The sequence below is a fragment of the Astatotilapia calliptera genome, chromosome 17 (genome assembly GCF_900246225.1).
Source record: "Astatotilapia calliptera chromosome 17, fAstCal1.2, whole genome shotgun sequence".
Taxonomy (NCBI): Eukaryota; Metazoa; Chordata; class Actinopteri; order Cichliformes; family Cichlidae; genus Astatotilapia; species Astatotilapia calliptera.
Genome location: NC_039318.1, coordinates 15,853,345 through 15,879,572, shown reverse-complemented (window position 1 = coordinate 15,879,572; position 26,228 = coordinate 15,853,345). Strand labels below are relative to the sequence as shown.

General features: G+C 45.3%; 2 protein-coding genes across 11 annotated transcripts in view; both read right to left on the bottom strand.

Moving 5' to 3' along the window:
• The window catches only part of eps8a (EGFR pathway substrate 8a, signaling adaptor), a 29,337-nt gene extending 17,399 nt beyond the window's left edge, over positions 1–11,938 (bottom strand). For 5 of the 10 annotated variants that reach the window (XM_026146786.1, XM_026146790.1, XM_026146794.1 and 2 more), the window contains exons 1-3: positions 11,717–11,938; positions 3,228–3,315; positions 1,431–1,498 (exon numbers count right to left, since the gene is read on the bottom strand). In XM_026146786.1, coding sequence (XP_026002571.1) covers positions 1,431–1,498; positions 3,228–3,292 — 133 coding nt within the window. In that variant the 5' untranslated portion in view covers positions 3,293–3,315; positions 11,717–11,938. Of the gene's footprint in view, positions 1–1,430; positions 1,499–3,227; positions 3,316–8,755; positions 8,912–11,398; positions 11,473–11,716 lie in introns of those variants that run through there. The other 5 variants (XM_026146791.1, XM_026146795.1, XM_026146796.1 and 2 more) reach the window with 3 other exon arrangements.
• A 4,451-nt stretch (positions 11,939–16,389) lies between these two features.
• On the bottom strand, positions 16,390–22,858 carry dusp16 (dual specificity phosphatase 16). Its single transcript, XM_026147098.1, has 6 exons — positions 22,550–22,858; positions 21,999–22,137; positions 20,630–20,793; positions 20,328–20,487; positions 20,116–20,239; positions 16,390–18,871 (listed from the first exon to the last, which is right to left on the bottom strand). The coding sequence occupies exons 1-6, from the start codon at positions 22,811–22,813 to the stop codon at positions 17,797–17,799; spliced, it is 1,926 nt and encodes a 641-aa protein (XP_026002883.1). The 5' UTR covers positions 22,814–22,858; the 3' UTR covers positions 16,390–17,796.
• Between the last annotated feature and the right edge of the window lie 3,370 nt (positions 22,859–26,228).

The window sequence follows — 26,228 nt, the reverse complement described above, 5'->3', positions numbered from 1 at the left end:
CCCTCAGCCGTCCAAATCCTGGTTGGAGTCTCTGGACACTGCAGATCTTCCTTCTGCCTCAGACACGGCAGAAAGTTTCAGCAGGAATCGTTCCTGCAGTGAGAACATTCACACACACAGCAGCTCCATAATCCTGCAGCTCCTGATCACATCACATTTACCTCACACTCAGCCTTAACTCAGCGCCTCCAACTGAAGTTTATATCAACAGTAGGCCCGCTGGACAGCTGTGGTAAATGTCAATGTGAGCATAAAATTTGATTTCCTGCTGATGAACTGAGGAGGCCTCAGTCAATGGCTGAAGAGTCTAAAGCTGGAGGTCTGAACTTCAGTCACATGTTCACTGAGGTAAAGTTCACTGTGACGGAGATCATAGGAGATAGAGACCAGGAGCTACTGCACATGTGTTCACAGTAAGACCTGAGGGCTAGCTCACACGAATCAAACATCTGTCCCATTACAGATGTTTGACAACACGAGTCGTACCCCCGAGTTTGGACTTCAAACCTCTGTCTGAAGATAATCGATGCTTCACAAGAAACATCGACTCTGCAAACACGTAACGCCCAAACGAGGCAAAACACGACACACACACACACTTTCATATCTTGGTGGGAACATCTAATTGACTTACCCTAACCATCAAAAATGAATGCCTAATCCTAACTGTAACTTTCACACTAAAACCACATTTTGAGTCTCAAAATGCCTTCAATCTCATGGGGACAGCCTTTTGTTGCCATAACGGACTGTTGGCCCCCCCAAAAATAGTAAAATTCCAAGTTTTGGTCCTCACAAAGATATGTAAACGTGGCACACACACACACACACACACACACACACACACACACACACACACACACACACACACACACACACACACACACACACACACACACACACGTCTCACTGTGACTTTTCTTTTTGTGTTTGGCAGACGAACGAAGAAAATAGATTTCGTCAGATCCTGTGAACAAAGATAAAGCAGATAATGAGGTCATGGATCATGTCTAATTTCTCTGAAACCCAATAAATCAAACAAAGATTCACAGGTGAACGGAACCTGCTCAGGTTCAGTTCACCTAACTCACCTGGAGTCTCAAACTCAACTCCAAGTCTCAGTTTGTTTCAAGAATAAAAGCACCTAAATCTGAAGTAATGAAGACTACAGCATGTGGTGTTCAGAGAAATCTGTGCATGTTGTTTAGTCCTCACTGACGTCATGACCTTAAACCATTTCTAACATCAGCTCCTCTCACAGGTAACATTCCCACCTGCAGACACCTTACAGTCAGCTACCCATTGTACCACCCCGATCACGGATGTCATCTCTGAACCAAGCTTTATTATAAATGAGGTCCAGAATGATCCAGGACAGCCTCACCATTTCCCAGGAGGAGGAGGGAGAAGGGAGGAAGGAGGGTCCTCACCGTAAAGAGCTTTGGCACTGGTCTTGGCTTTGTGCGTTGCAGGCTCTGGAGATGGAGCATCATGGCCGCTGGGACAGAAAGCAGAACAGAGTTAGGAAGTCAAAGGTCAGATCTGAGATCAGCTGATGATGCAACCAACAGCAGCTTCTGATTGGACGCCAGGTGATTTTACCTGACAGGGATACTGCGTGAGTGTTTGATTTTATTTCACTTCATCTCTGAGGTGTCCGAGTTTGGCTTCTGTTACAGTTTTATTTATGATGTCACTTCCTGCCTCCCCTCCTGTGCTGATCTCAAACCGGCATCCCGCCTGTGTCACTCGATACTTTTGCACGTTCACACTTTAATTCGCCACATGAAGACGTTTATAATGAATGAGCGCGATTACAGACTACATCAGAGCCACGCCGGCACAAAACCTGACACCTTACAGGAAGCGCAGCACAGCAGCTGGTCATGTGACACACCGCTGATGATTGCCACACAAATGAATCTGTGCCAGGAACTCACAGGAAGTTATTCTTATGAAGTTATACGCGAGACCCTCTTTAAATGATTATTGACTTTATAAATAAATAAAATCAATAATCATTGATTTCAGATCAATATCCAGTCTCCATATATGACTCCAAGCCAGAGAAATTAGCTGGTCTATCCCAGATTATCCTCTTATGTGGGCAGGGACACGCTGATGTTTTTAGGGCTGGGGACAGTGAATAAACACACGAACCAGGAAAAACAGAACGGTCCTGCTTCAGAACCAGAAACCATGAGATCCGGTCTCTGCTCCTCCAGAGGTCAGACAGCTGCTTCCTGTCCACATCTCAGTTTATTTCTTAATAACACCGTCACAGAAGCAGATGCCTCGGTATAGACGTAACAGAGACCAGTAAAGCTCCTGAAGCGTGTCCGGTTTGAGTTTTCATTAATTTTTAATCTGAGGTTTTCTCAGAGAGAAGCTGAGCTGCAGTAATATTTAACTTCTACTGCTGCGAGACGAGAAGCGTCAGCACGGATAAGAAACTCAGAGACGCTTTCAGTTGGCCACAAAAATCCTCCAAAAACTGTCATTTTACAAACAAACAACAAAAGTTCTGACTTAACCATTAAAATTGTTTAATGGGCACTACTCAGTAATAACTGGAATTATTAACAAAACTGAACATTGTCATGCACACTTCAAATACATTTAAAATTGAAACTGTAAATATTTTTTAAGCTTTACCAAAGACTATACAAAAGTATGTTTTAAATAATAATTACTATTTTATAATAATTCATAATACAAGACTTACTAATGAAAGATTTCAGTCGTTACAATTAATCTGCAGTTAAACTTAAATTTACTCAGTTCATTTACGTCACAAATTTATGGTTGTATTTTATGGTATTTTTAAAAAGTTGTAGTTTTGTAATCTTATTTTGAAATCTGTTGAATATTTAAAACTAATACTTACCAAATTGTTTAAACTATTTTAAAAATAGCCACAAAATATACACACAACGAAAATTGAAACTGTTCAAAATAAAATGTTTTATACATTAACCTCAGTTATTTACTTAAAGAATTGATGAACGAAATTTACCAGAGTCCAGTAAAAGCTCAGTATTAAAATAAAACTTTAAAAACCTGAAGAGATTCTCTTATTTCAGAAACAATCAGTGTCACAGAAACAGCACAGGTTATGCCTCATATCAGAGTAAGCATTATTAACAGTGTTTCACATTCAAAAAGTGACCATGTGAGCTAACGTGGCTAACATGGCCAATAGCAGAAAAGGCTGCTGGGAAACTCACTTGATGGGCGAGCTGTAGGAGCCGAAGACGCCCGAGGCGAGAGCTGGAGGTTCGTATCCGTTCATGCTGCTTCACGGTGGACCATCAGCTGGAAGAGACGCAGACGCACCATGAGTCACATGACCACACTGCTGGGTCAAAGGCTAGCTCCGGGTAAATGTAATACATTTATCTGCTGTGACCAAACATCTGCACAAAGCTCATACCTCCTGACACTACTGGAATGCACTGGTGCCGTAAAACCACAATTTTATTGATATATGCTGAGGCGTCAAAACTCATCATTTTACTAAAACTAAATTAGTGGAAACGGCACAAAAAAGGCCAAACAGCAGCTCTTCAGAGGCCTGTGGGTCCCCTAAAACTCTATAACTCCTAAAAGCTGAAAATGAAGCTGAAAATGAAGCTGCCACGCTGCCGTTCCTCTGACATCCAGCAGAGGCAGCAGTGGTTCAACCTGTAAGGTATGGACGCTACGATGACAGAGCAACCACCTGACCGCCAACATGGCTGCTGCGAGTACTGCCAGAGCATCCAGGATGGCTGCTGAAACGCGAGGGTTTAAATCTGGATGTTTCTGAGTGCTGAGTGGCGAGTCGCCCTCAGAGAGTTCATCTCATTAATGGCTCGTTGGGCGTTCCCCACGGAGCGGCAGGGAAATTAAAACTGCGTGGCACACAAAGGGGGCCCGAGCATATTTATGGTAGTTAATGACACAGTATGTACAGTGCAGCCACGCGTGATTACTTTTCCCACAGCGCCATTCAGCTGGGACTCATAGCCATGGTAACCAGGCTGCAGCCATACTGTTTGTGCTGCAGAGGAGGAAAACCTGTGAGACCGCAATCAGGGAGAGATGAGTCCACAGCAGGAAGTGATGTAACGACAGCAGAGTGAAAATACCAAAACACCATCTCAAAATACACTGGCTGGTTAGCTCCTCCGATCATGAGCCCTCGCGGGTGACAGCAGCAGAAACATGAGGACACAAAGGTGAGGAAGAGTCAAGGTACAGGCATTACAACCCAAACCAACTGAGACTAGGGCCAAGGCCGGATCTGTGACCTCATCGAGACCCTGCCTCCAGCGTGACAGGAAGCCATCACAACCCCAAATAAGCCCAATATACGTCAATGTTTTCAAAAGGTACAAAGACAGCAGATACAGAAAGCAATGAAGAAGAACCAACCACATAATCCGCTGTGTGCTTCTCCACTAAACCAATACAATCCAAACGCAGGAACACCGCCACTGATTAATGACGTTCAGAAAATAAATTTTTTTGAAAATCCAGTTCAGCTCTAAATGTTCATGTCTGAAGGCTGTGATGTCTCTGGTGGGCGGTGACGCTACTGCAGGATCGTTTGAGTGTTTCGAAATTTGAATGATCATTTACGTTTTACTCCACCATCAGCATCTGGCTTGATTCTACACTGATTCCAAATTTGTCATCCTGACTTTAACTTGCTCACCTGAGCACGTCCACCCACCTGTGCAGCCCCAGTGGCTTTAAATCCTCATCATTACTCCCACAAAGCCCCGCCCACTCTGATGGATATGAAGTTAATTTTCCACCACCTCCTCCTGACATCCCAGGAAGCTGAAGGGGTCAAAGATCACGCTGGTTAGGCTCAGTTTTGTCATCTCTATTTGCTCTGGGAGGAGATGCGGTCACCACGGCGAGAGCCACTTCTTCTTTTCTCACTTATCTTAGGCGGGGCATCAATGGCGCTGTGAGGTCAGCAAGCTTTACGATAACGAGGCGTTTACAGCATGATTGTTTAAATAGAGTTTCCTGAACGTTTCCCGGTATCCTTCACTCAGCAGGAGGAAGGTGGGGATTAGGTGTGTGTAGAGTTAAAGCTCCTTACCGATCCTGTGACACACACTTTAATCCTTTAAATGCCATGTGGATTTCAAAGTAAAAGCACACAGATTTAAACTGGTTTGTAGTGCTGGGCGATATGACGATATATATCGTGTGAACGATAGAAAAAATGGCTATCGTGCCGTTTGTCTTCTGTCGTTTCTAACCTAATTTTATAATTTATTACATAAAATATATAATTAAATAGCCTGGGGCAAATATATCAGCGTTGTCTTCTCACTATACAGACTATTTTCTCTTGCGTAAATTTAAAAAAAAAAAAAAAAAAGGAAAGGTTTTTCACAAAGAAACTCCGTCTTGTTGTTTTGCGACATGGTGCTGCTTTACGTGCACCCAGATTTGCAACATGCTTTACAGTAACTCAAAACGATGGATGCGCGACAGGTTGCAGTTTCATGCCCGGACATGCAACAGGACGGCTACACAGGCAGCTCAAGAAGAAGCACTTTTACCGAATCTGGCATTTGGTTATAATTTTTGAAAAACAAAACAAAACAAAAAAATTAAAAGTGAAGGCCACAGCTGTTTTCATTTGATACATTTATATTGCTGCACTAAAATGTATGTTTGTCATTTTTGTGACAGTTCCGTTAAATGTCTCTTCAAAATAAAGTTGGAGAAAAGAAACTTTTCAGAGAATAACTGGAAACGTGGCAATATTGTGGTATATCGTGATATAAAATAATTCATATCGTGATAAATATTTTTTCCATATCGCCCAGCACTACTGGTTTGTGTCAGGAAAAGAAAAAGTTCACTTTGATTCTCGCTGTGGGTCACACCTAAAAGCCCCCTCAGTTACCCACAGTCGTATCAGGCTACAAAAAATAAAATGCCATGTTTATTATGAGTGTACATTATGAATATAGGACGCTGTGATGTCACAAAAATATGGATGTGAGGACAGGTCGGCTTTCAAAGGAACTCCAGCTGTGAATAATAAATGTGTTGAGGTGAGCGGCGGGAGGAGAGGAGAGTGACATGTTAAAGAAAAGAGATGAAGCGGGGAGTCACCAGGCTGATAAGAACGTCCTTGTCGGTCACTCATTAACTGTGTGTTTGATCTGGGAGGCGTTTCCACGCCGACACTGGAAAAACACCCTGCTCGAGCCGCCACACGCTCTGGGCCTCTAGACCTGGAAAGGTCTGACATGAAGCAAGAACCGTGAGACTCCACCCACATAAAAGAGATGACACTGATGTCAGGGTTCAGAAGGTCACCGCAGCACCGTCGGCTTCCCTCCATCTTTACTCCGACAACAAACATCCACCTCACAGCGTTCCACTGAAACAAATTCAGGATCAAACTCTAATACAAGTGAAGGTGGAGAAGAACACACACCCTCAATCCAGTGCTCCGCTCACACTGCATCCATGTTTCAGAGAGAAGACATTTTCTACAACTCCTCCTTTTAGTTTAAATCTCAGAGTTTTTCCCATTTCCTCACTGATGTTTCTCAGTGCAGATGGTGAACGAACTCTGCTCATCTCTCAGATATTAAACTGCTTGTGAAACAGCTCTGTTACCATGGAAACTGCTTCTGGTGTCTGCCGCTGCCTCACAAACCATCAGCTGACACAGGAGAGCCATCGCCGCCACGTCTCATCCGCTCAATCACAACTTCATCACCGTGCCCCTCCAATTTTCAGTTTTCCAGTCCCTGATCTCAGATGGCGGTCATGAGTCATGTGACTGGCTTCACAGTGAGGAGGCATTGATTAATGTCCTCCGATTGGTCTGTAACCCAAATACTGAGCGTGTTCTGCAGCTTCAGCAGGAGGAACAGTTTGATGCCTCAAAGTTCACTTTCAAATCTTTTATGACACGTTTATTTTCATGTTATCTAGTTTTATATTTTTCTGTAAATTATTTTGACTTCTTTAACTCTTTTCTTTATTATTTTATTTACATTTGTGAGAATTTTTCTTAGATGGTGTATTATTTTTTTTAAATCAGTTTTCATGACTTTCTTGTAACTTCAATTATTTGCAGTGTTTTGTCTCATTTCCAATTTTATTTAATCATGTCTCTTTAGATTTCCCTGGTTTCTTTTTCTAGCAAGTACCTTTAAAAACATAATTTCATTCATTTATTTCTTCATTTTTTTATTTTATAGTGTTATTTTTAATCAGTTTTTAAAGATTGTTGCAGATTTGAATGTGAACTGTATGTTGAAGAAACACTTTATTAAATAAAAAGGTAAAACAAAAATTGCCTCAGTGATCGGGTCACTGACACCAATTCGCTCACAGCTCCATCACCTCCGGAAAAGATCCATACTCATCAGCAGTGACCGTGTGGTGCTGACATTGGACGCTGCAGCACGTGTTCGCCAGCTGACCCGCTTTCAGACCCACAGCTGGAGGCACCTTTCCACCTGCAGTTTGTTCAAGAGCAGGTCCGCGAGGGCCGGCGCAGTAAAGGAGGCTAAAAATAATCCTGAGTAATCCTGAAAGTGCTGAAGTCTTCATTCCTGCTCAGAGGGTCACGGTGCCCATTACAGGCGGCCTCGTTACACCGGCTCACAGCAAGGGAGTACCGAGGAGCACACTGCACAGAGTGAGTGGAGAGTGGCTCGTCTCTGTGAGAGTGAGTTTCAGTGAACAAGTGCATCTACAAACACACCGAGCATCATTGACTGACACAGATTGTGGCAGGCACGGCAGCAGTCACAACCATGACCTGCTGACATCATGGAGGTCACACTGAAGGGCGCTTCAAACAGTTTCAGCAGAAACTTCCTCCAGTCAGAGCCACAGAACTGAACTGATCTCAAAGAAGTTCTGAGCTCTGATTACACCTGCCGCCAAACACAAACACGCCCCGTGGGCCTGCTGATTGGTCAATCCACCTCGTCAGCAGGTATTTGAGACAAAAGCGGAAAAGAATAAAGAGGCGTCCACGCCAGCTGAATGAATCAAATGGTTTGATTACCTCTTCAGCATGCCATCGTGTTTGGCAAAGGCCTGATAACAAGCCATTCATTTGATTCGGGTGTGTGGGAACAAGGATGCATCTAAAAGCTGCAGGACGGTAGCTCTCGAGGACCGGGACTGGGCACCCTTGATTTACACCCTGAGGACAGACAGGAAACCTTTGGCACCGTGAGCTGAACCGGCTCAAACTGCCAAACTGCAGCCTCAGAGTGACGACTGCAGCGGATCCAAAAATCGCAGCATAAAAGCAACTTCCTGTTGTCTCCTCAGGAGCTCTGATACAATGTTTTGTGCCACGTGGATCATTCACAGACATTCAGTCCCTGTTTATTGGTCCTAAATTCTGTTCAGGTTAGGATAAACCCCGCCCACTCACATCAGCAGTTCTCTTCGCTTCCATTGGAGGGAGTATCAGTCACTTGTCTGACTGAGGTTTGGGTTTAACAAAGATCTCCTCGGGACTCAAAACATCTGGCTGCAGATGCTGTGATTCATGATAAACTAAGATCGTTGTGACCTGAGACCACCAGTTTGTGAGAGACAGCCAATCACAGGAAGCAGCTTTGAAAGGGAGAGTTAGAACTTGGAGAGCAGATTATTCTGAATCCAGAAATTGAACCGCGGAATCCTTGCAGCAGACAAACCCACAGACGGCGTCTTTTCAGACCACAAAGCCTCGGTAACAAACCAAGCGAGCACCTACCTGTCCAAGTCGTCCACAGGTGAGCGGAATGTGAGGTCGATGCCGCAGACGGCTCAAATAAAGCTTCTCTGACTCCAAGCATCATGTGGTGGATTAGCGAGGATCCAGGGCTTGGTGCAGCACCGGGATTCGCTGCAGCAGCGAGTTGGCGTCCAGGATCCTCTGCTTTAAGCCTGACTAATCACTAATGACGGACAGGTGGGGGATAGGGAAGGGGCGGGGCTTCCAACTGACAGGTGGCAGTGGAAACACCGAGTGGGCTTAAAACTCTCAGTTTACTCTGTGCAGAAGAGTCATGCAACACCCAATACTGTTATCAAAACTGGTCGCTAAGGAAATGTGCGGTTTATTTTTGTTTTCTTTTAGAATAAATGACTCATTGTGAGGGAAACGCATCTTATCAGCAGGCCACGCCCACCGCACCCATGGAGATCAATAAAGTTTAATCTAACCTGCAGCGATAATGGGTCCTGATTCATCTGTGGTGCTGACCCGCTTTAAAAATAAAATGTTATTTGTTTCACACAGCTGCTGCCTGATGACATCACACTTCAGTGTCACGATTACTTATTGATCTTCAGCAGCTGATCAACAGAGCCTCTGATTCAGACTCAAAGCTTCTCCTGAAGCTCAGAGTGCAGACAGATCTTCAGTTATTGATCAGTTATTGCTCACAGGTCATCTGGACTGGATCAGAAGTTTGATCAGCAGAGAAGAAGAACCTGGGATTTGTTGATCTGGCATTTCATGGCTTCATAAACCAAATGTGTCCCCATGACTCCTCTTTGACGATTCAGTAGTGTCACAGAAACCAAACACCAGTCTCCAGGCAGGACTTTAATACCTGATGATATCACCGACTCTGATCAGGTACCTAACACACGTGAGCGTGTTGTTGTGTTTCCTTCTTCTGTTGTTGGATCCTCGAGTAGAGCACAGCAAATGTCCTCGGATTCTTCTCACCGAGCTTTGTGCATCGCAGCGCCCCCAACAGGTCAAAGTCTCAACTTTCAGATTCAACTTCCTGTTTCTGAGTACAGTCTCATCTCTGATTGGTCCATGCTGCCCTCCGTGTGGAGGATGGGGCAGGCGGGCCGTGGTGTGCTTCAGTAAATGAAGAGTCAGTCCCTCAGGAGGTCCTGAGCTCCTTTACTTCCTGTCTTTGCTCCTTACGACAGCGTGTGATACCTGGTGTTAGGTGAGACAGGTGAGTCGCAGGTGAAACAGGTGTGCCGACGCCCTTGCCTCCTCTTTGTTCTGCTAAAAATCAGACCGCTGGCTCAGTCCGAAACCCGACTCCCAACCGGCCCCAGTTTCCCATTTCAAAGCCATAATCCTGTAGCAACACCTGGCAGGTACGGTTACATCACACTGTCGTCACAGCAACCACAACACAGCCAAACAGGGAGAGCTCCAGGGAGACGCCCAGAAGATGGGACAGACGTTTTTCACTTTGATCTCAGAGTTCATGGGAAAAGTTTATAAGTGATATCATCATAATGCGTGTTTCCACTCCATTTGTACCTGCTGTTGACATCACACACAGACCCTCATGACAACACGTCCACTGACCCTGGAGTCAGTTATGGTGCACAGTACAGCACAGTTAAGACCCGCTCACCATGGACAAAACCCTCCAACCACCAAGCTGAACACAATCAGAGGTGGAGTGGAGCAGCACAGGCATGGAAACATCCAGAAATATCCTGCGAGGCTCTCAGGAGGATGGCAGGCTGACGATGGTTCCCATGAAGAGCACTGATCCAAGACCAGCTGTGGCCTGCAGCAGCCTGACAGGAAGCCCACATACAAACACTCGATTACACAACCAGCTCAAAGGTCCTCCAACTGTTCAGCTTCAGAGCCCGCTGACCTTTGACCTGCAGGAAAAACAACCCCATCTTCCAGCAGTAAACACACACACAGCTGAAGCAGGTCTGATCACACCTTCTGTCAGAACCACTTCAGTGAAGTAACAGTGACCTAGACGTGACCTCAGAGAGGCTCATTATGGTGTATGGGGGAAGGAGCTTTCTGATAAACATCAGGTGACTGTGACCCGGTCAGGTCACTCACCTAGCTGCTCTGCTCTCGGCAGTGATGGCACGAGGTTCAGTGCACCACATGAATCCAGGTGTTAGCCGGTACCACCGGGAGGAGCAGAGAGCTTCCAGGCCGAGCCGAACAAGTGGAGCACCGGGCAGCCCTGTGCATATAGCCGGGGAGGGTCGCCTGCTGCCTGGGCCGCCTCACACACCTGCCCGCTGACTGCTCGGATCCGCCATCAAAAGCAGGCAGGTGTTTTTATTCCGGAGAGAGCGAGCACCCGGGCGCAGGGAGGAGCTGCCCTTCACCTTCATTTACTATTATGAACACAGTGTGCCAAACTCCATTTAAGATTCTGTTGATTTAGGAAGAACTGGACTCCAGCCAGAATAAATGAAGGTGTGGGCTATAAATGAGAAGCTGGGAGCTGAAATGGAAGCTTCCAGCCATTCCGGCGCACACACTGCCCGCTCCTAGCACCTCTATCCGGAATAAACTGGCATTAAAGTTGGTCTTTAGCTCCAGTCACCCATCCACTAAGACTCTTTGAGACACAGCAACAGAGAGCGCGGCCATAAAAGTTTAATTTACACTCACTTGAGCCCTGTCTGTGTTTTTGAGTGAAGCCGAACTGAGGCCGAGACACTGGAGCTTCAGGTAAAGAGGACTCGGGTATGTGTGTGCGCGCGCGCGGTCACAGCTTCACTGTGTGTGATCTTTCCGGCGGAATCTGGTGTGGGAGCCCGTGACCGCAGGGCTGCTGCCACAGAGCAGAGGGCAGCTCAGCTGCTCCGGTCCGCAGTTCCACTAAGGTCAGAGGCTCGAAGCCGCTCACAGACCACCACCCACGGCTCAGAGCCGCCGGACTAACCCGGACCTCAACGCCCCCCCTCCGCGGCGGATCAGGAGACTCACCTGCAGGTGCGGCTTCAAAAATCCCGAGGTCACAGAGACATGGCACAGTCCGCGCTGAGAGCTCCGGGCGCTTCACCGGCTCCTGCCTGCACTCTGTGTCTGAATAACTGCACTCCTGTTCGGCTGCGGGAGCTCCTAGCGGAGATTAATCTGCGGCTGACTCTGGATCAGCTTTAAAGCAACGGACCGCAGTAGAGGGCGGTGTGTGCCCTGAGTGAGGACTGACAGGACAGTCTGCCTACTTGACCACGCCTCCTTCACGCCAATCAGGTCGTTAAGTCTGACGTCACTAGCCGTGTCTGGGCCTAAACTCTGCTGCAGGTCCATATATCAAATGATTACTCAGCATTACTGAGAGTTGAAACACTGTCTAAAGTCTTTCATCTTTAATAAAATGATCAGCGTTCTGCTCTACCAGGTGTAACAATTGAGTTTAACATCCAGGCATCCATGAAAACGGAATTTATGACATTTAACGGAGTTAGAAGTTAGCAGGAAGTTAGCTCGCTAGCTTCTATCTAAATACAATATAGCATGTCCTGACTGCGGGGTTTTGGAAACAAATTCAAACGTACAGCTCTGTTATCACGTCCAAAACCCCGCAGTCAGGACATGCTATATTGTATTTAGATAGAAGCTAGCGAGCTAACTTCCTGCTAACTTCTAACTCCGTTAAATGTCATAAATTCCGTTTTCATGGCTGCCTGGATGTTAAACTCAATTGTTACAACTGGTAGAGCAGAACGCTGATCATTTTATTAAAGATGAAAGACTTTAGACAGTGTTTCAACTCTCAGTAATGCTGAGTAATCATTTGATATATGGACCTGCAGCAGAGTTTAGGCCCAGACACGGCTAGTGACGTCAGACTGAACAATCGGATAATATGAACTAATGAAATAGTTATGATATTGGTAATACAGAGAAATAAAAAACAAAAATAACTGGAAACATTTTATTATCAATATTTTTTTATTGAAGTTACAGTGTGTCAATTTTTCACTAACAGATGTCAGTAGCTGGAGTCTGCTGAGTTTTGTTTTCTTAACCCTCCCAAATCAAGAGCATAATCCTAGCTACGGTGGCTGCTGTAGGACAAAAATGTTTTAATCAGCCAAGAGAGATCAAAGACACTGAATCTAGATTTTACCTCATAACAACTGGCATATTTCTACTACTTTTTAAAAAATACATTATAAACACATTTGAATAATATCAATACTTACCAATAAATCTGGAATAAAACCCAGAAATGTGTCAATTAGATATTTTGGGTTCTCCTCAAAAATGTGGGCTACTGTTCATCTGCAAAGTTGCAGGTTCAGATCTGGCTCGGAGTTTTCCCTCTTGCAAAGGCTGGCAGTGTGTATCTGTTTACTCTGGAGGAGGCTGCAAAACTTCATGAAAGGACTCAGACATAAATAAATGGTAAATGGCCTGCATTTGTATAGCGCTTTACTAGTCCCTAAGGACCCCAAAGCGCTTTACACTACATTCAGTCATTCACCCATTCACACACACATTCACACACTGGCAATGGCAAGCTACATTGTAGCCACAGCTGCCCTGGGGCGCACTGACATGAGTCGATGACTCAGTTATTAAGCTCAGATCCCACTGATAAAAACTATAGGTGAGCTGCTGAGGATATGCTGAACTTTTCTGCCGTAACACTGCTGTTTGTTCCACTGCTGGGCTACGCTAGCTGCTACTAACATCCATTAGCTTCTGTTAGCATCTGTTAGCCCTGTCTATAACACAGTGTAAAAACGTAATTAACCTGTTTTTATATTAGATGGATTTTACATTATTGTGGATTGAATGTTATTAGTGCACCAGTTCAGTGCTCGCCACTGAAAGCTATAAATATCTTAAAAATATTCCAAAATGAGGGACATATTGATTTTTGATCTATAAATGTCTCAATTAACCAATAATCTTCAATTTATTGAGACAGTGCTGATCAGGTCACCTAAAGCTGCCTTCCAGCCTACACTCAGGGAAGAAGGGGGCCCTCGCAGTGATAAGGCAGCGAGGGCCCCCCCTGCTGGGACAGGACACACTCAGCAACAGAGAGGCAGAACCTCTGCCTGCAGTAAAACACCATGGTACTAATACTCACTAAAAGTATCCGAGTATAGTCAGGACTCTTCCACGTGGCCTGAACCCAGAGATCAGTTTGTTAGCCAGAATCCTCAGGGAGAAGAGCTGTGAATGATGAAATAATGTAATGAAAATAATCCAAAAATCAGTCAATTGTCATGGTGACGACAATGAAAACAGGAGGTCATGTGACTGGAATTTCTGTAAAACCTTTTGTGAAAAGACTCAGAGTTCGTAACTGCGGCTAGCCTTATGCACACGTGTTTGTAAGAGTTTCACCTTCAGGAGGAGAATATCTTAATGAGTCACACAAATATGGCAAATGTGAATTAAAAGTCTGACACACAATTGCAAACTGCACAAAATCTGAAAAATCCTGCCTGTTTTCAAAGAGAAACACTTGTGTGAAACTTTAAAGCACATTGTCAGATCATCTTCAGTTGTGACATCACAATAATTTGCCCCACTTAGTAAATCTGTCCAGTAGTCCGTAAAGTAAAACCTGTCTTATTTTCTTATGTTTACCTGCTGTGTATAATTCCTTTTCTCCCCTGATGGGTTGAACAGTGACCACACAGAACCTTAAACACACTCTGATCAGTTGTTATAGATCATAATGTTGAGCTCATACAACGTTCTACACGCAGCAGCAGGTCAACAGAAAGCAGTTTTTCTTCCACTGGTGCAACGTTTAAATGTAGCATGTCATTTTAACAGCTGCTGATAAAAACTGAATATGTCAGAAGGTTATGGGTGAAATGGAAAATACTGTTATGTTGAACATTTATATGCTCATTTCTGCTCTGTATTGTCGTTGTCATAAAGGGTGAGATGCTCAGTCACTATGAATTATAGGGTGGTGTCTTCTCCTCCCCTTTCATAAAGGATGGTCCAGCCAGCATCTCCTCTGCTAAAGGAAACAATACAAGAAGCACTGACCCTCCTTTCCTTAGTGTTTTGGAGAACTGGAACAGCTCAGATTATGGCCATCATGCAGATACTTGGCCCGCACCCCATTCTAAGAGCTTCATAAATAGCTGACCCTAATGACTGTGGTCAGGTTTGGACCAATCACAGTGCACATCTGAATCCTGTTTAAACGAGTCAGTGTGGCCTTCATTTACCAGGTGAGTCATTAACAGCCTGTTCCTGGCGGATGATCTGATATCCTCGTGTTGGTGTTGTTCCCAGACCATCATGAAAATGTTGTTCCAGGTTCAACATTGCAAGTGACCAATCACATTGTTGTGACGTTATTCTTTTGCGCGCCAAGCCATTCGTGCATTTATGAAATTCCAATGTTGCAAGGACAATATCAATTCTGCTTACTGTTTATTAAAGGGTTACGGTTAGGGTTAGGGTCAGGGTCCGTTGATCGGCGGACAGAGGCAGTTTCACGCAGCTTTAGTACAGTTTTTTGTTTTACGCCGCTTTTTCCCGAAGTCGCAAAAGTATGACGTCACAACATTCTGATTGGTCACTTGCAATGTTGATCCTGGAACAACATTTAGTATGATGATCTGGGAACAACACCAACACGAGGATATCAGATCAACCGTTCCTGGCTGGCTGGAAACAGGGAAGCCTGCTGAGGACATGCAGGTAATGCAGCCAATGCTGACCCCTGCTGGTGAAAGCTTCAGTGGAGGGTAACCTTAAAACACAGTTTCCTGTTTGTTACTGAAGCGTGGGTCACCACAGCCTCAGCATCCAGAGGAGCGGTCATTGACTGGAGCCTTCTGATTGGTCCATCAGCAACATTACCGGTCGCTTTAACTCTTTAAACTGCTCTGGAATAAAACAGCATCATCGACGTTGTTTACTTACAAATCTGCAGGAGGAAAATATTTACATGTAAAATACAAAAACTACATTAAACCTGACTTACAGTACGAGGATGATGAAGCAACGTTTCATACAGATGAAAACTGCATGAAAAAAAACTGAATCATATATTCTGATTTATTTATACTTTTTCTTTTATGTTTTGTACTTTTCAGACTCCCATACAGGAAACACATAAGGAAATAAAACAGGAGTATCTGTTTAATTAATGTATCATTTTTGATAGTGTATAAACGTTTGTTAAAATTTCAAACTGTTTGACTACATTAGATCTATTCATATTTCTCATTTATTGATAAATATGGGAAAAACAATTACAGAAATTACTTTTTTTTTTTTTTTACACTCAATTAATTTTATTCTACAAGGTGAAATTAGCTGATTATTTTATAATCAATAATTTGTCCACTTTATTTTTATGGTCAATAAATCCAAAGGAAAATGAATATGGGAAAAAAAATGTCGTGTTCCGTACTGACAGAACATTGTGCTAAACATGTTTTTAAAACTTTAAGAATTTATTTCTAAAAATCAAGCTTCACAGATAGAGTTACATCTATGTCAGTGTCTGAGAGCAGGGCTCAGAGGTGTAAATTAGCCTTTGTATGTGTAGTTTCACGTCCACTTTAATTACACGTCAGAGCATGTATTTTGTATTTTTTGGCAGTGTTGGTCTTCCATACAGTGTGAGATTAGAAGTTTAAAGATGAAGCAGACAAACTTACACATCTGAAAAGTCATATTTTTTATTCTTTTTAAACACTCTGAATCAAACCAACCTCTATACCACAGTAGTGCAAGATTACCTGTGAATACGTCTGATCACATGACCTGCTGTCCATCCAGGTGAGGCCAGAGATCCCCTCTGATTGCCTCAGAGGACACCTGAGAGTTAACCTGCCAACAAGCTCCTTTGACCCCCCCCCCAGAGAGTCTTGGCAGTCTTTGTTTCACTTCCTGTCGTCAATCACAAGGTCCAAGTGTGGCAGGAATAGCCACCACGGCAAAACACATAGGCGATGTCTGACATCAGTGTATTGATTTAACGTCCCATGAACCAACTATTCCCAATGTACTAATGTCAGAAAACAGAAAAAATCGTTCCAAAGCTGACAGGCTGCAGTGAGTACTGCCTCCGGTGGAGGTACTGATTACTACAGCCACAATTTTCAATCACGAATTGATTAGAAGTGAAAAAAAAAGTTTAAAGTGCGAGTCCCTCAGACAGGTCTGCACACGACATGTTAAAGCAGCGGTGAGTGTTCAGTCACAGCAGCTCTCTGATTCGACGCATTTCAGCATTTCCTGTTTTTAAACTGTTGGAGTGACGTTTTGGCCCTTTAACGAGTTACCACAGCAGCACGGACATGTTAACCAGTTCCCAAAGTGCTTCTTCCAGACCTCATATCCTGATATTAGCTCAGAGGTCACGCCAACCTATGGTTCTAACCCACCCTATGGATATGCCCACGTAAAGCTGCAGTACTCTCTCAAGCCCCTGCCACCAGATAAACACAGATGAGCTTCATCACAAACTCCTTCACCACTCGGCAGCCATCTTGAAACGCATAAAGGCACTTATTAGGCAGTTACTGTGGAACATGAAGGTCAGGGAACAATCAGACTGGTCAGAGGTAGAGTCAGGTCAGGGGTCAGATTTATTTGACCTGACAGATTACGCTGTACAGATGATGTCAAATATGTGATTGGAAGGCCAATCTCCGATCACACTGAGTGGATCGTTGTGGAAAGCAGAAAGACGATCATTACTGTGACAAATTAGATTAAAGCCAACCGCTCAGAGGCGTTACCAAGATGGCTGCCGAGCTGTGAGACCACTCAGATGGTCTGACCTTCATGAAAGGTTGTTACCCCAGCAGAAACCTGCCATTAGACTCAGCTGTCATCGATTAAGAGCTGCTACACTACCTGTATGCCCCTGAATGCCGCTCACACAGGAAGTTCCATCACCGTGAATCAGACCCGATCGAGTCATAGCTGGTTTGATTTATTCGACTTTTACCTGCATTTAAAAACCATTCAACTGCTGGCTTCGTCCCCTCCTTGTCCTCCACTGTCAGGGTCGGCCCTGACACAACACGGAATCGTTGGTTTGTGTTGCGTGTGTGAACTCACGACACCTCGATGACCTCCATACTGCCCGAGAAGCTTGATTGACTCCCCGCCGTGCCCATTTCCTCGCGGGAGCGGCTGTCCGCCATCCCATCTCCAAACTCCATCTGGCAGCTGCGCCGCTTCAGCTGCTTCTCAAAGCTGCTCTCTTCGTGCCAGCTCCTCCTCGAGTCACCGCGGTCATGTGTCCGCTGCCGCCGCCGTACCGCCTCCAAGCCGTGATTGCAGCTGTACGCCGTGAAGCCGCCGCCGCTCAGGATAGCCGATGTAGAGTAGAAGCGCGTGGACTCTGAGGAGAGGTACCATCCACTGGCCAAAGAGGAGGTGGAGACGGTGACAGGGCCCAGTAGGATGTCCGAGTGCCAGCCCTTCAGGGCGCTGCCACCTCCTGGTTTGGCGAGGTGCTGCTGGCTCCGTGAGAGGCCGAACAGGAAGCTGGTGGCGTTCTCCTCCATGCTCCCGCTCCTGTGCAAGTGGTGGGAGCAGTTGGTTGGAGCGGCGGGTGGCTTAGCAAAGCCGCTGGAGGCCGATGACACCGCTGGCTGCGGGCTGCCTGCCTCCTCCTTATCAGGGCTCTGCTCCGGCGTGGACTGCTCTGAAACCTCCTCCACTGGCGAGAACTGGCAGGGTTTACTCGTTGTCTCTTTGAAGGATGGCGGCTTGTAGAAGTCATTGCTGTCCCCCGACCCGCTGTGAGGCGCGAAAACTCGATGGGTGCCGCTCCCGCCAGGCTCGCCATATGACTTGATGTCCAAAGAGAAGGAGCGTTTCAACCGGGCACTGTCTTCTGAGCCGTCGGCGAGCTGCAGGCCACTCAGAGCCTGAGCCAGCAGGCGCTCCTCGGGGGCATTGGCTAAAACGCACGGCAGGGTCAAAGGTTCCAGCAGTGTCACGCCGGGCGTTGGGACCGCATCCTCAGGCTGAGCGCAGGCCTCGCTGCTGGGCTCCGGAGGATGGAGACACTTGGGTTTGGCGTCCGTACCAGGAGGACTTTTTATCTTCTTCTCAAAGTCCAACAGCTGACCCAGGAAGTTAAAGTTGGGCGAGATAGTCGGCCGCTTTTCCTTCACAAACCTGAATGAGGAAGAGAAACAGGAGCATGACTATGGACAGGAAGCAACACGACAGGTTAATGAGGATCAAACACTTACGGCTGTCAGCATCATTCAATACCAAACATGCGCACATTTAAAGTTTGCATTATTAGGGCCGTGGCTTCTGACTGACAGGTGGAGGCTGACACATGCAGCTGTAGCTGCTAGCCGTGTTTGTTAGGGATCGTCCTAGTGACTGTTTCTTAGTTGAGAAAAAAACAAGATGAACCGACTCGTCTAAAAGTAAATATTCAATAAAAACAAATGCCGCTTAATGACAAATTATCATCTGAAAACTAAACTGCGCACAAAAATCAGCCATTTTCTTCTGCTTATCTGGAGTTGTCAGGGGAGCCCAGACCTCCCTCTCACCACCTCCTCCAGCTTAGACTGAATGAATGACTGAACTCCTCACACTATCACAAGGCAGAGTCCATCCACTCCTAGGGGAAAGCTAATTTCTGCCACTTGTGCCTTCAATCTAGTTCTTTCACCTTTAAAAGAACTAACTACAGTGTTAACAAACATCATGCCGAGATTAACTGATACATGGTGTTTCTCGGGCAGCACGGTGGCACGGTCGGTAGCACTGTTGCCGCACAGCAAGAAGGTCCTGAGTTCAATTACACCATCAGGCCTTTCTGTGTGGAGTTTGCATGTTCTCCCTGTGTTTGCGTGGGTTCCCTCTGGGTACTCCAGCTTCCTCCCACTGTCCAAAGACATGCAGTTAGTGGGGATAGGTTAACTGGTTAATCCAAATTGCCCATAGGTGTGAATGCGGGAGTGAATGTGAGCGAGAATGGTTGTCTGTCCCTGTGCGTTAGCCCTGTGACAGACTGGCGATCTGGGCCCCCCGCAACCCTGAAAAAGGATAAGCTTGGATGGTGTTTCTCACCAACAATGCTCCAGCTGGTGGCATCTGACTAATCCGCCCAACTATATAGCTGCTGTGAGGCTCGTGTACTAACAGAGTGTCTGAGCTCCAGATTCTATGCAAACATTACGTGGATGTAAAATAAATGTCTAAACTTGTCTCTGGTTGCTTGTTGGGGCTTCAGAAGCCTTGTCAATGGCTGACTGATGACTACAACCTGGTTATGTTCAGAGTTCAGTGACCTCTGATGACATCACAGGGGGAAGAACTCAGAAAACTGAGCATTCAAACATTTTAAACTAACAAACAGACTTGGTCCCAGGTCAGATTCAGAAGTCCTGACTTCTCACCTGTACGCCTCGTCCAGTGACATGTCCATCCTCTTCATGATGTAGGCGATGGCGATGGTGGCCGAGCGGGAGATTCCAGCCAGGCAGTGGACCAGGACTCGGGCGTTGGAGGCTTTGGCCTTCTCTGAAACACAACAAAGTTCAGACTGAGCAGAGAGCAGTAGGGTCTGGTTTATTCAGTCACACAAGAGAGGTGGGCAAGTGATGCTGACCTATGAACTCCACCGAGCGATCCAGCCACGGCAGGATCTTCTCACAGAACGAATCGTTGACGGGGACTCGGAGGAAGTGGGAGTCTGGGATGAAGTCTGGTTTGGGGCAGGTATTGCTGGCGTTCAGGACGTAGGCAATGTCGTTCTGTTGTATCAGGTCCTGGAAAACAAACACAGGTTTGGATCAGAGCCGGACCAGAGAGGCTGGACCCCAAGAAGAGAGAATTTAAAAAAATAAAATACATTTTTTTTTAAAAAGCGTTCGGGGGCAGGGCTGTGATGTGGGGGTGGTGCTGTGTCACCTTGTTGAGGACATCCCTCTGACAGCCCAGGTACAGGTGAGGCAGAATACGGGTCGGCCCGATGTTGGTGACGGGCAGGCAGGGTTGAGAGATGCAGGAAGGAACCAGGGTGGACTTCCCCTCACAGAGACCAGGAAAAAGGTGAGAGAACTCGGAGAACCCACCTGAGACCACACACACACACACACACACACACACACACACACACACACACACACACACACACACACACACACAGTCAGCTGACAGTGAAATAATGAGGTCAACAGCTGTGCTTCCTTCGGCAGGAATCAGACTGAATCTTTGTCTCTGCTCGACTCAAACATCCTCATCACCTGTTGCCAGGCAACAAGCCAGAGCATCGATGTTCTGCAGCCTCCTTTGGAAACCGATTTATTTCCAGCAGAAAGTCCCAGGTGAGTCCAGCTATTGATCATGTAAAGAAAACGTTCTGATCTATAACTACACCTGTGATCATGATTGTACACAATCCAAAGACACAACCTGAGAGATGTTCACACAGTTTTTAACTGAGGCCCAAACACTCCTGGTTTAAATGTCCTGGTACTTTTAAAAAAATAAATAAATACATTTAATCAATTAAATTCTGTTACAATTTTTTTAAGTTTACTGACTGATTTTTGACTTTTTTAAAAACTTTTTTCAATTTTTTATGATTTGTGTTTTTTCTTTTATTTTTAAGCATTTCTTTTACATTCTTATTTTAATTTAAAAAAATTAAATATTCTGTGTTTTTGTAGCTAATTTTAACAGCTTGTCTGTTTATGGATTTAAACATAGCATATGAGCACTTCCTGCTCACATGCCTGTCTGACTCAGTTCGCTGGCGGGCGTGTTTTGTGATCCTCGGCGCTGATGAAGACTCTGGTCTCCCAGTGGAAGTGGCTGTTGTGTAACTGAAACCTCAGAGCTAGCACTTTGTTTGGTTTTTCTGATGTGAGGGTGGAGCCACCGTGCAGCATTACATCATCGTTACATAACGCCACACTCAGTAGAAATAGCTGCAGGCAGCTGCAGCATGCTCGCTCAGAGCTAGAGCCGATCAGAAATCAATAATCTGATCGGTTCCTTCCCATTAGCTGCTGCCATCTCACTTTAATCACCTTTAACGAGTGTAAATGAGGTTTAATGGCGTCGCAGAGACGTCCAGCAGGAAGCAGCCGCTCGCTTTCAGAGGTTTCCTGTTTAAACTTAGATTACAGCTGCATGCCAGAGTCAGAGGCTCAAGATTCATCGTCATGACTCGGTGAACCCGGTGAACTGCTCACCCCCCACAGTTAAACGTTCCCTACAGGCCACACTCTGAACTTTAGTTATGGCAGAGCGACGCGGGTGCAGGGAGGCTCACCTGAGAGCAGGTGTACGGAGGGGAAGCTCCTCTCCAGTTTAACCAGCAGGACACTGATAAAGGACTCGGAGCTCAGAGCGGCTGGGTCGGCAGAGCTCTGATCGTACACCACCACCTCCTGATCGGCCTGCAGTTCCAACTGCAACACAGATACACAGGTACATCCAGGATCAGGAAAAGAGAAAATAAATCTGCACATAATAATAAAGGATATTGAGCTTGTAAAAAAAATAAATAAAAAATTCCCATCAACTTGAAACTAGAAACAATGCCTCAGTGAGCATGTGCAGATGAATGGCAAATCATGTCAGCATCACCCAACAACTCCACTCACCACATCAGGCACGGTCACGTCTGACTCTGAAAACATTGCAACAGCACTTAAAGCGACAGCTGTGTCCATCTTTTATATACAGTTTGTGACACAGTGACCAGTCATTTGTCCCCTGGCCTGCTCCGTACTTTAACCTAACGCATCGTTCTGAATCTGAGCCGTATTCTAACCACACCGGAGCAGCCCCCACCCTCCCACCACCACCACCACTACTCACCTTCTTTTTGGCTGAATGCTGCAGCAGCTCGGCAATCTGCACCTTGTCCTGCTGCAGCCTCCTCTTCATCAGCTTGGAGCAGTTCACGTTTACGGCCTCCAGGATGTGGGAGGTATTGTAGTCAACGAAGGGCCGGCTGTCAATCAGCACCACCCGGTCCAGCGCCCCCTCCAGCAGCGCTACCAGAGCTTCTGGCCCGATAGGGCGCACAATCCCGGGCCTTGCCATACCCAGTCCAGTCCGCGACCCCACACGCTCACACATGTGAGCTGCCTCCTCTCACTTCCCTACCACCCCCCCCCCCCCCTCCCTGGTAGTAATCCTCCTCCTCCCCCCCTCCTTGTGGGCGTCCCGGCCGGCAGTCCAGCACAGTGATGCAGTCTGGCCAAGAACCTCAGAGGATGAAGAGCTCCATTGTGTCGGCCGGGTATGATGTCATCCCGATGGCAGCCCCAGAGAGAGAGAGAGAGAGAGAGAGAGAGAGAGAGAGAGAGAGAGAGAGAGAGAGCCAATCCCAACTGTGTGTGAGATGGTGGTTCAGAGTGTGTGTGTGTGTTCAGTCCATCAGTGTGTGTGTTTGCAGCGAGGGGGAGGGGCTTTCATTCACTCCAACAGCCGTCTTTTCTCCTGATGACATCACTCTGAGTTTTAAAATCTGAAACACAAACAGAGTCAGAGTGAGTCTGCATCACAGTCGCTTCAGAAACATTCAACGACGCCACGCCAAATCAGGACAAACCTTATTCACACAGAAAACCATGACCGTGAGACAGGTGGGTCAGGTTGTCCGGCACATCAGGATGACACAAAACACATCGCGCCCAATTTCACTAAACTTTATAGAGAGCCTGAAACATGAGCAGAGGAAGGAGCTGGAGAGTTACGGCGCTGTTCTCATTGCTTTCCTGAAAACCGTGAAAAAGAGACGTGCGTTTTGGAGTAGGGCTGCTCGATTATGGCAAAAATGATAATCACGATTATTTTCACTGAAATTGAGATCTCGGTTATTTGACAATATTTATTTAACCCTTTAAGATCTACCATAGAACCAAGTCCGCCAGAGCTTATATTATTTATTTATTTATTTGTTTTTGTTTTTTTACATGCTGTAGTGCCATTTTTGGGAGCATTTCAAGTTGCTATACAGCAATACAACTGTTATAGCCCATATTTTAATAATATGTATGCATTAAGTCCATGGTAATTACATTAATTACAAAAAAGTGCAATAAACTACAAAAAAATTGAAAATCGTTTTTGTTTTTTTACATATATTTCTACTTGGGGAAATTTAAGAGGCTTATCCCTCAAAACTTTAAATACAAAAAAGTTGCAAAAAATAGTTTCCCACCACAGGAAATTTATTTTGAGTGTCTTCATAGTTTTATTTTGGAGATACAGCAATTTTTATATAATGCAGGAAAAACAAAAAACAATCCTATGATGCAAATTTGCAAAGAAAACAGCATGTGCATCAAAATAAACTATTTCCAGCAGTGCAATTTGAGTTCTAAGCATCCCAGAAACTATTCAGAAAAGTATATAGTCAAACATGACTTATAAAAACACCAGTATAGGCTTTTAAGGCCTACAAGTAAAAAAAAACTACATTTTCCGCGAAAATGACGTCACTTCCGGTTTCGGACAGGAAATGGCGGGCATGAGATAGTTCACGTTGACTTCATTTTCATTGTTGGAAGTGTTACGAACAGCTGATCGGATCGGCAAAGCATGTTTCTGGAATATTATGTTTTTGTTCCTGCAAGCGCTTTTTATGCAATTTTTGCAAAGCTTTATGTGGAAGGAAACCGTGACCGAGGACAAGCTGATGGCATAAGATGTAAGTACAACTCCTCTGGTTTCATATGCAAAACAAATTATTGCGCTAGCTTACGCGGTTCCTGTTCTACAGGGATTTAAAGGGTTAACAATAACAATGTATTGAATAATGACTTTAAAAAAATAATATAAAATAGTGTGCAAATACTGATAACAGTGCAAATGTTTGCAATATAAAAAAATAAATGAAAAATGTAAACATCTATGTTTAGTGAACTTTGCAGTGTTGCTCTGTGGTGCAGCTACGACACCGTAGCAAAGTTTACACACTATGTCTACTTGATCCACGTCTGACTCCGCAAACCCATAATGTTTCCACACCACTGAAGTTTTTTTTTTTACCTCTCTTTTCAACCAATGGCAGTCACTCTCCTCTCCAAATAACTTCTGCTTAGCTTTCCGAGCTTCCCTTGGGTCCTCTTAATTGTTGTGACGTGTGTTCGAAATGCAGAGAGGTGCGCTTGATTTGCCACACGGAGCAGCGCGAGAGTAAAGCACGAGGGAGGGGCTAATAATCGGCTCAGTCATTTTTAATGATCGTTGAAATCCCAGATCGTAATCGTGATTAAAATTCGATTAATTGAGCAGCCCTATTTTGGAGTGGGCCTTACAGTCAGTAATAAAGATTTAAATCAGTTGTTTGTTGGGAGGAGGTACACTACATGCAGGTGATCTCACCTTCCAGCTGAAAATAATTATCAAATAACACCCTCATACTGAGCTGTGTAAGAAATCAGCGATGCAGTGGTTTCTGTGCTCGAGCTCGTAAAAGTGTGACGAATGATTGAGCTGCTTCTTTGAGCTCAGGTGTTGAAGCACTTATCTGCACAATCTCACACACACACACACACACACACACACACACAGACACACACACACACACACACACCTTCATACATCAAATTACTTTTTGCACAGTGTTCAGTTTTTTGCACAACCCACTGTCATTGTTGCACCTTTCAATTGCACTGTCTTGTGTCTGTATCGTTCTATTCTGTCTGGTGTTGCACTGTGTTTGTTTTGTTTTTTGCAATTTTTGCACACTTGCACTTTATGTAGTCCTGTGTTGATTGTCTGTTATATGTAGCACCATGGTCTTGGAGGAACACTGTCTCGCTTTACTGTGTACTGTACCATTGCACATGGTTGAAGTGACAATAAAGCCACTTGACAACTTGATCCAGCTGTGCAGGTATGACAGAAGCTGGTCTCAGGATGACTCACAGCTCTGCACCAGGACACTCCCTCATGCTGTAAAAGTTAGAGCCGAAAAATCCCCAAACTTGTTGCACCTTCTCCTCAGAGTGGGACTTAGTTGCTTGGCACATCTGTAAAGGGTCCTGCTGCTTCATTTTAGTGATGTCACCGAGGTTCAGCGCACAAGTGGTCAACCGTTAAACTCGCGGTCCCAGCCAAAGGAAAGTGAAACCATCCACCTGGGATAGATGGAGTGGTCCCGGGTCTCTACAGCTGCAGATAACACAGCGGAGAGCAGGAATCCCAAATCACCTTCACAGGTAACTGTAAGCAGGACTGACCCGTATACAGCCAGGAGACCCAGAAAAAGTCCCCACATTTTATTTCCTTCTGTCGGCGGCACCACATTTAAAACATGTTAACGAGACGGAGGCAACGCTGTAGCTCCACAGACTCACCAGCATCTCTGGAATGGCTCGAACTTTGCTGGACTGTTGATGAATAAATTTATGTGAGATGTAATTAAGACACTTTATCAGAGGGAAAGTGTGACTTTAGACCAGGGGTGTCAAACTCGCAGCCCTGGGTCCCCTTGCAGCCCACGTGTTGTTGAATTTAATGTTAAAATAAGTTCTTTAAAAAG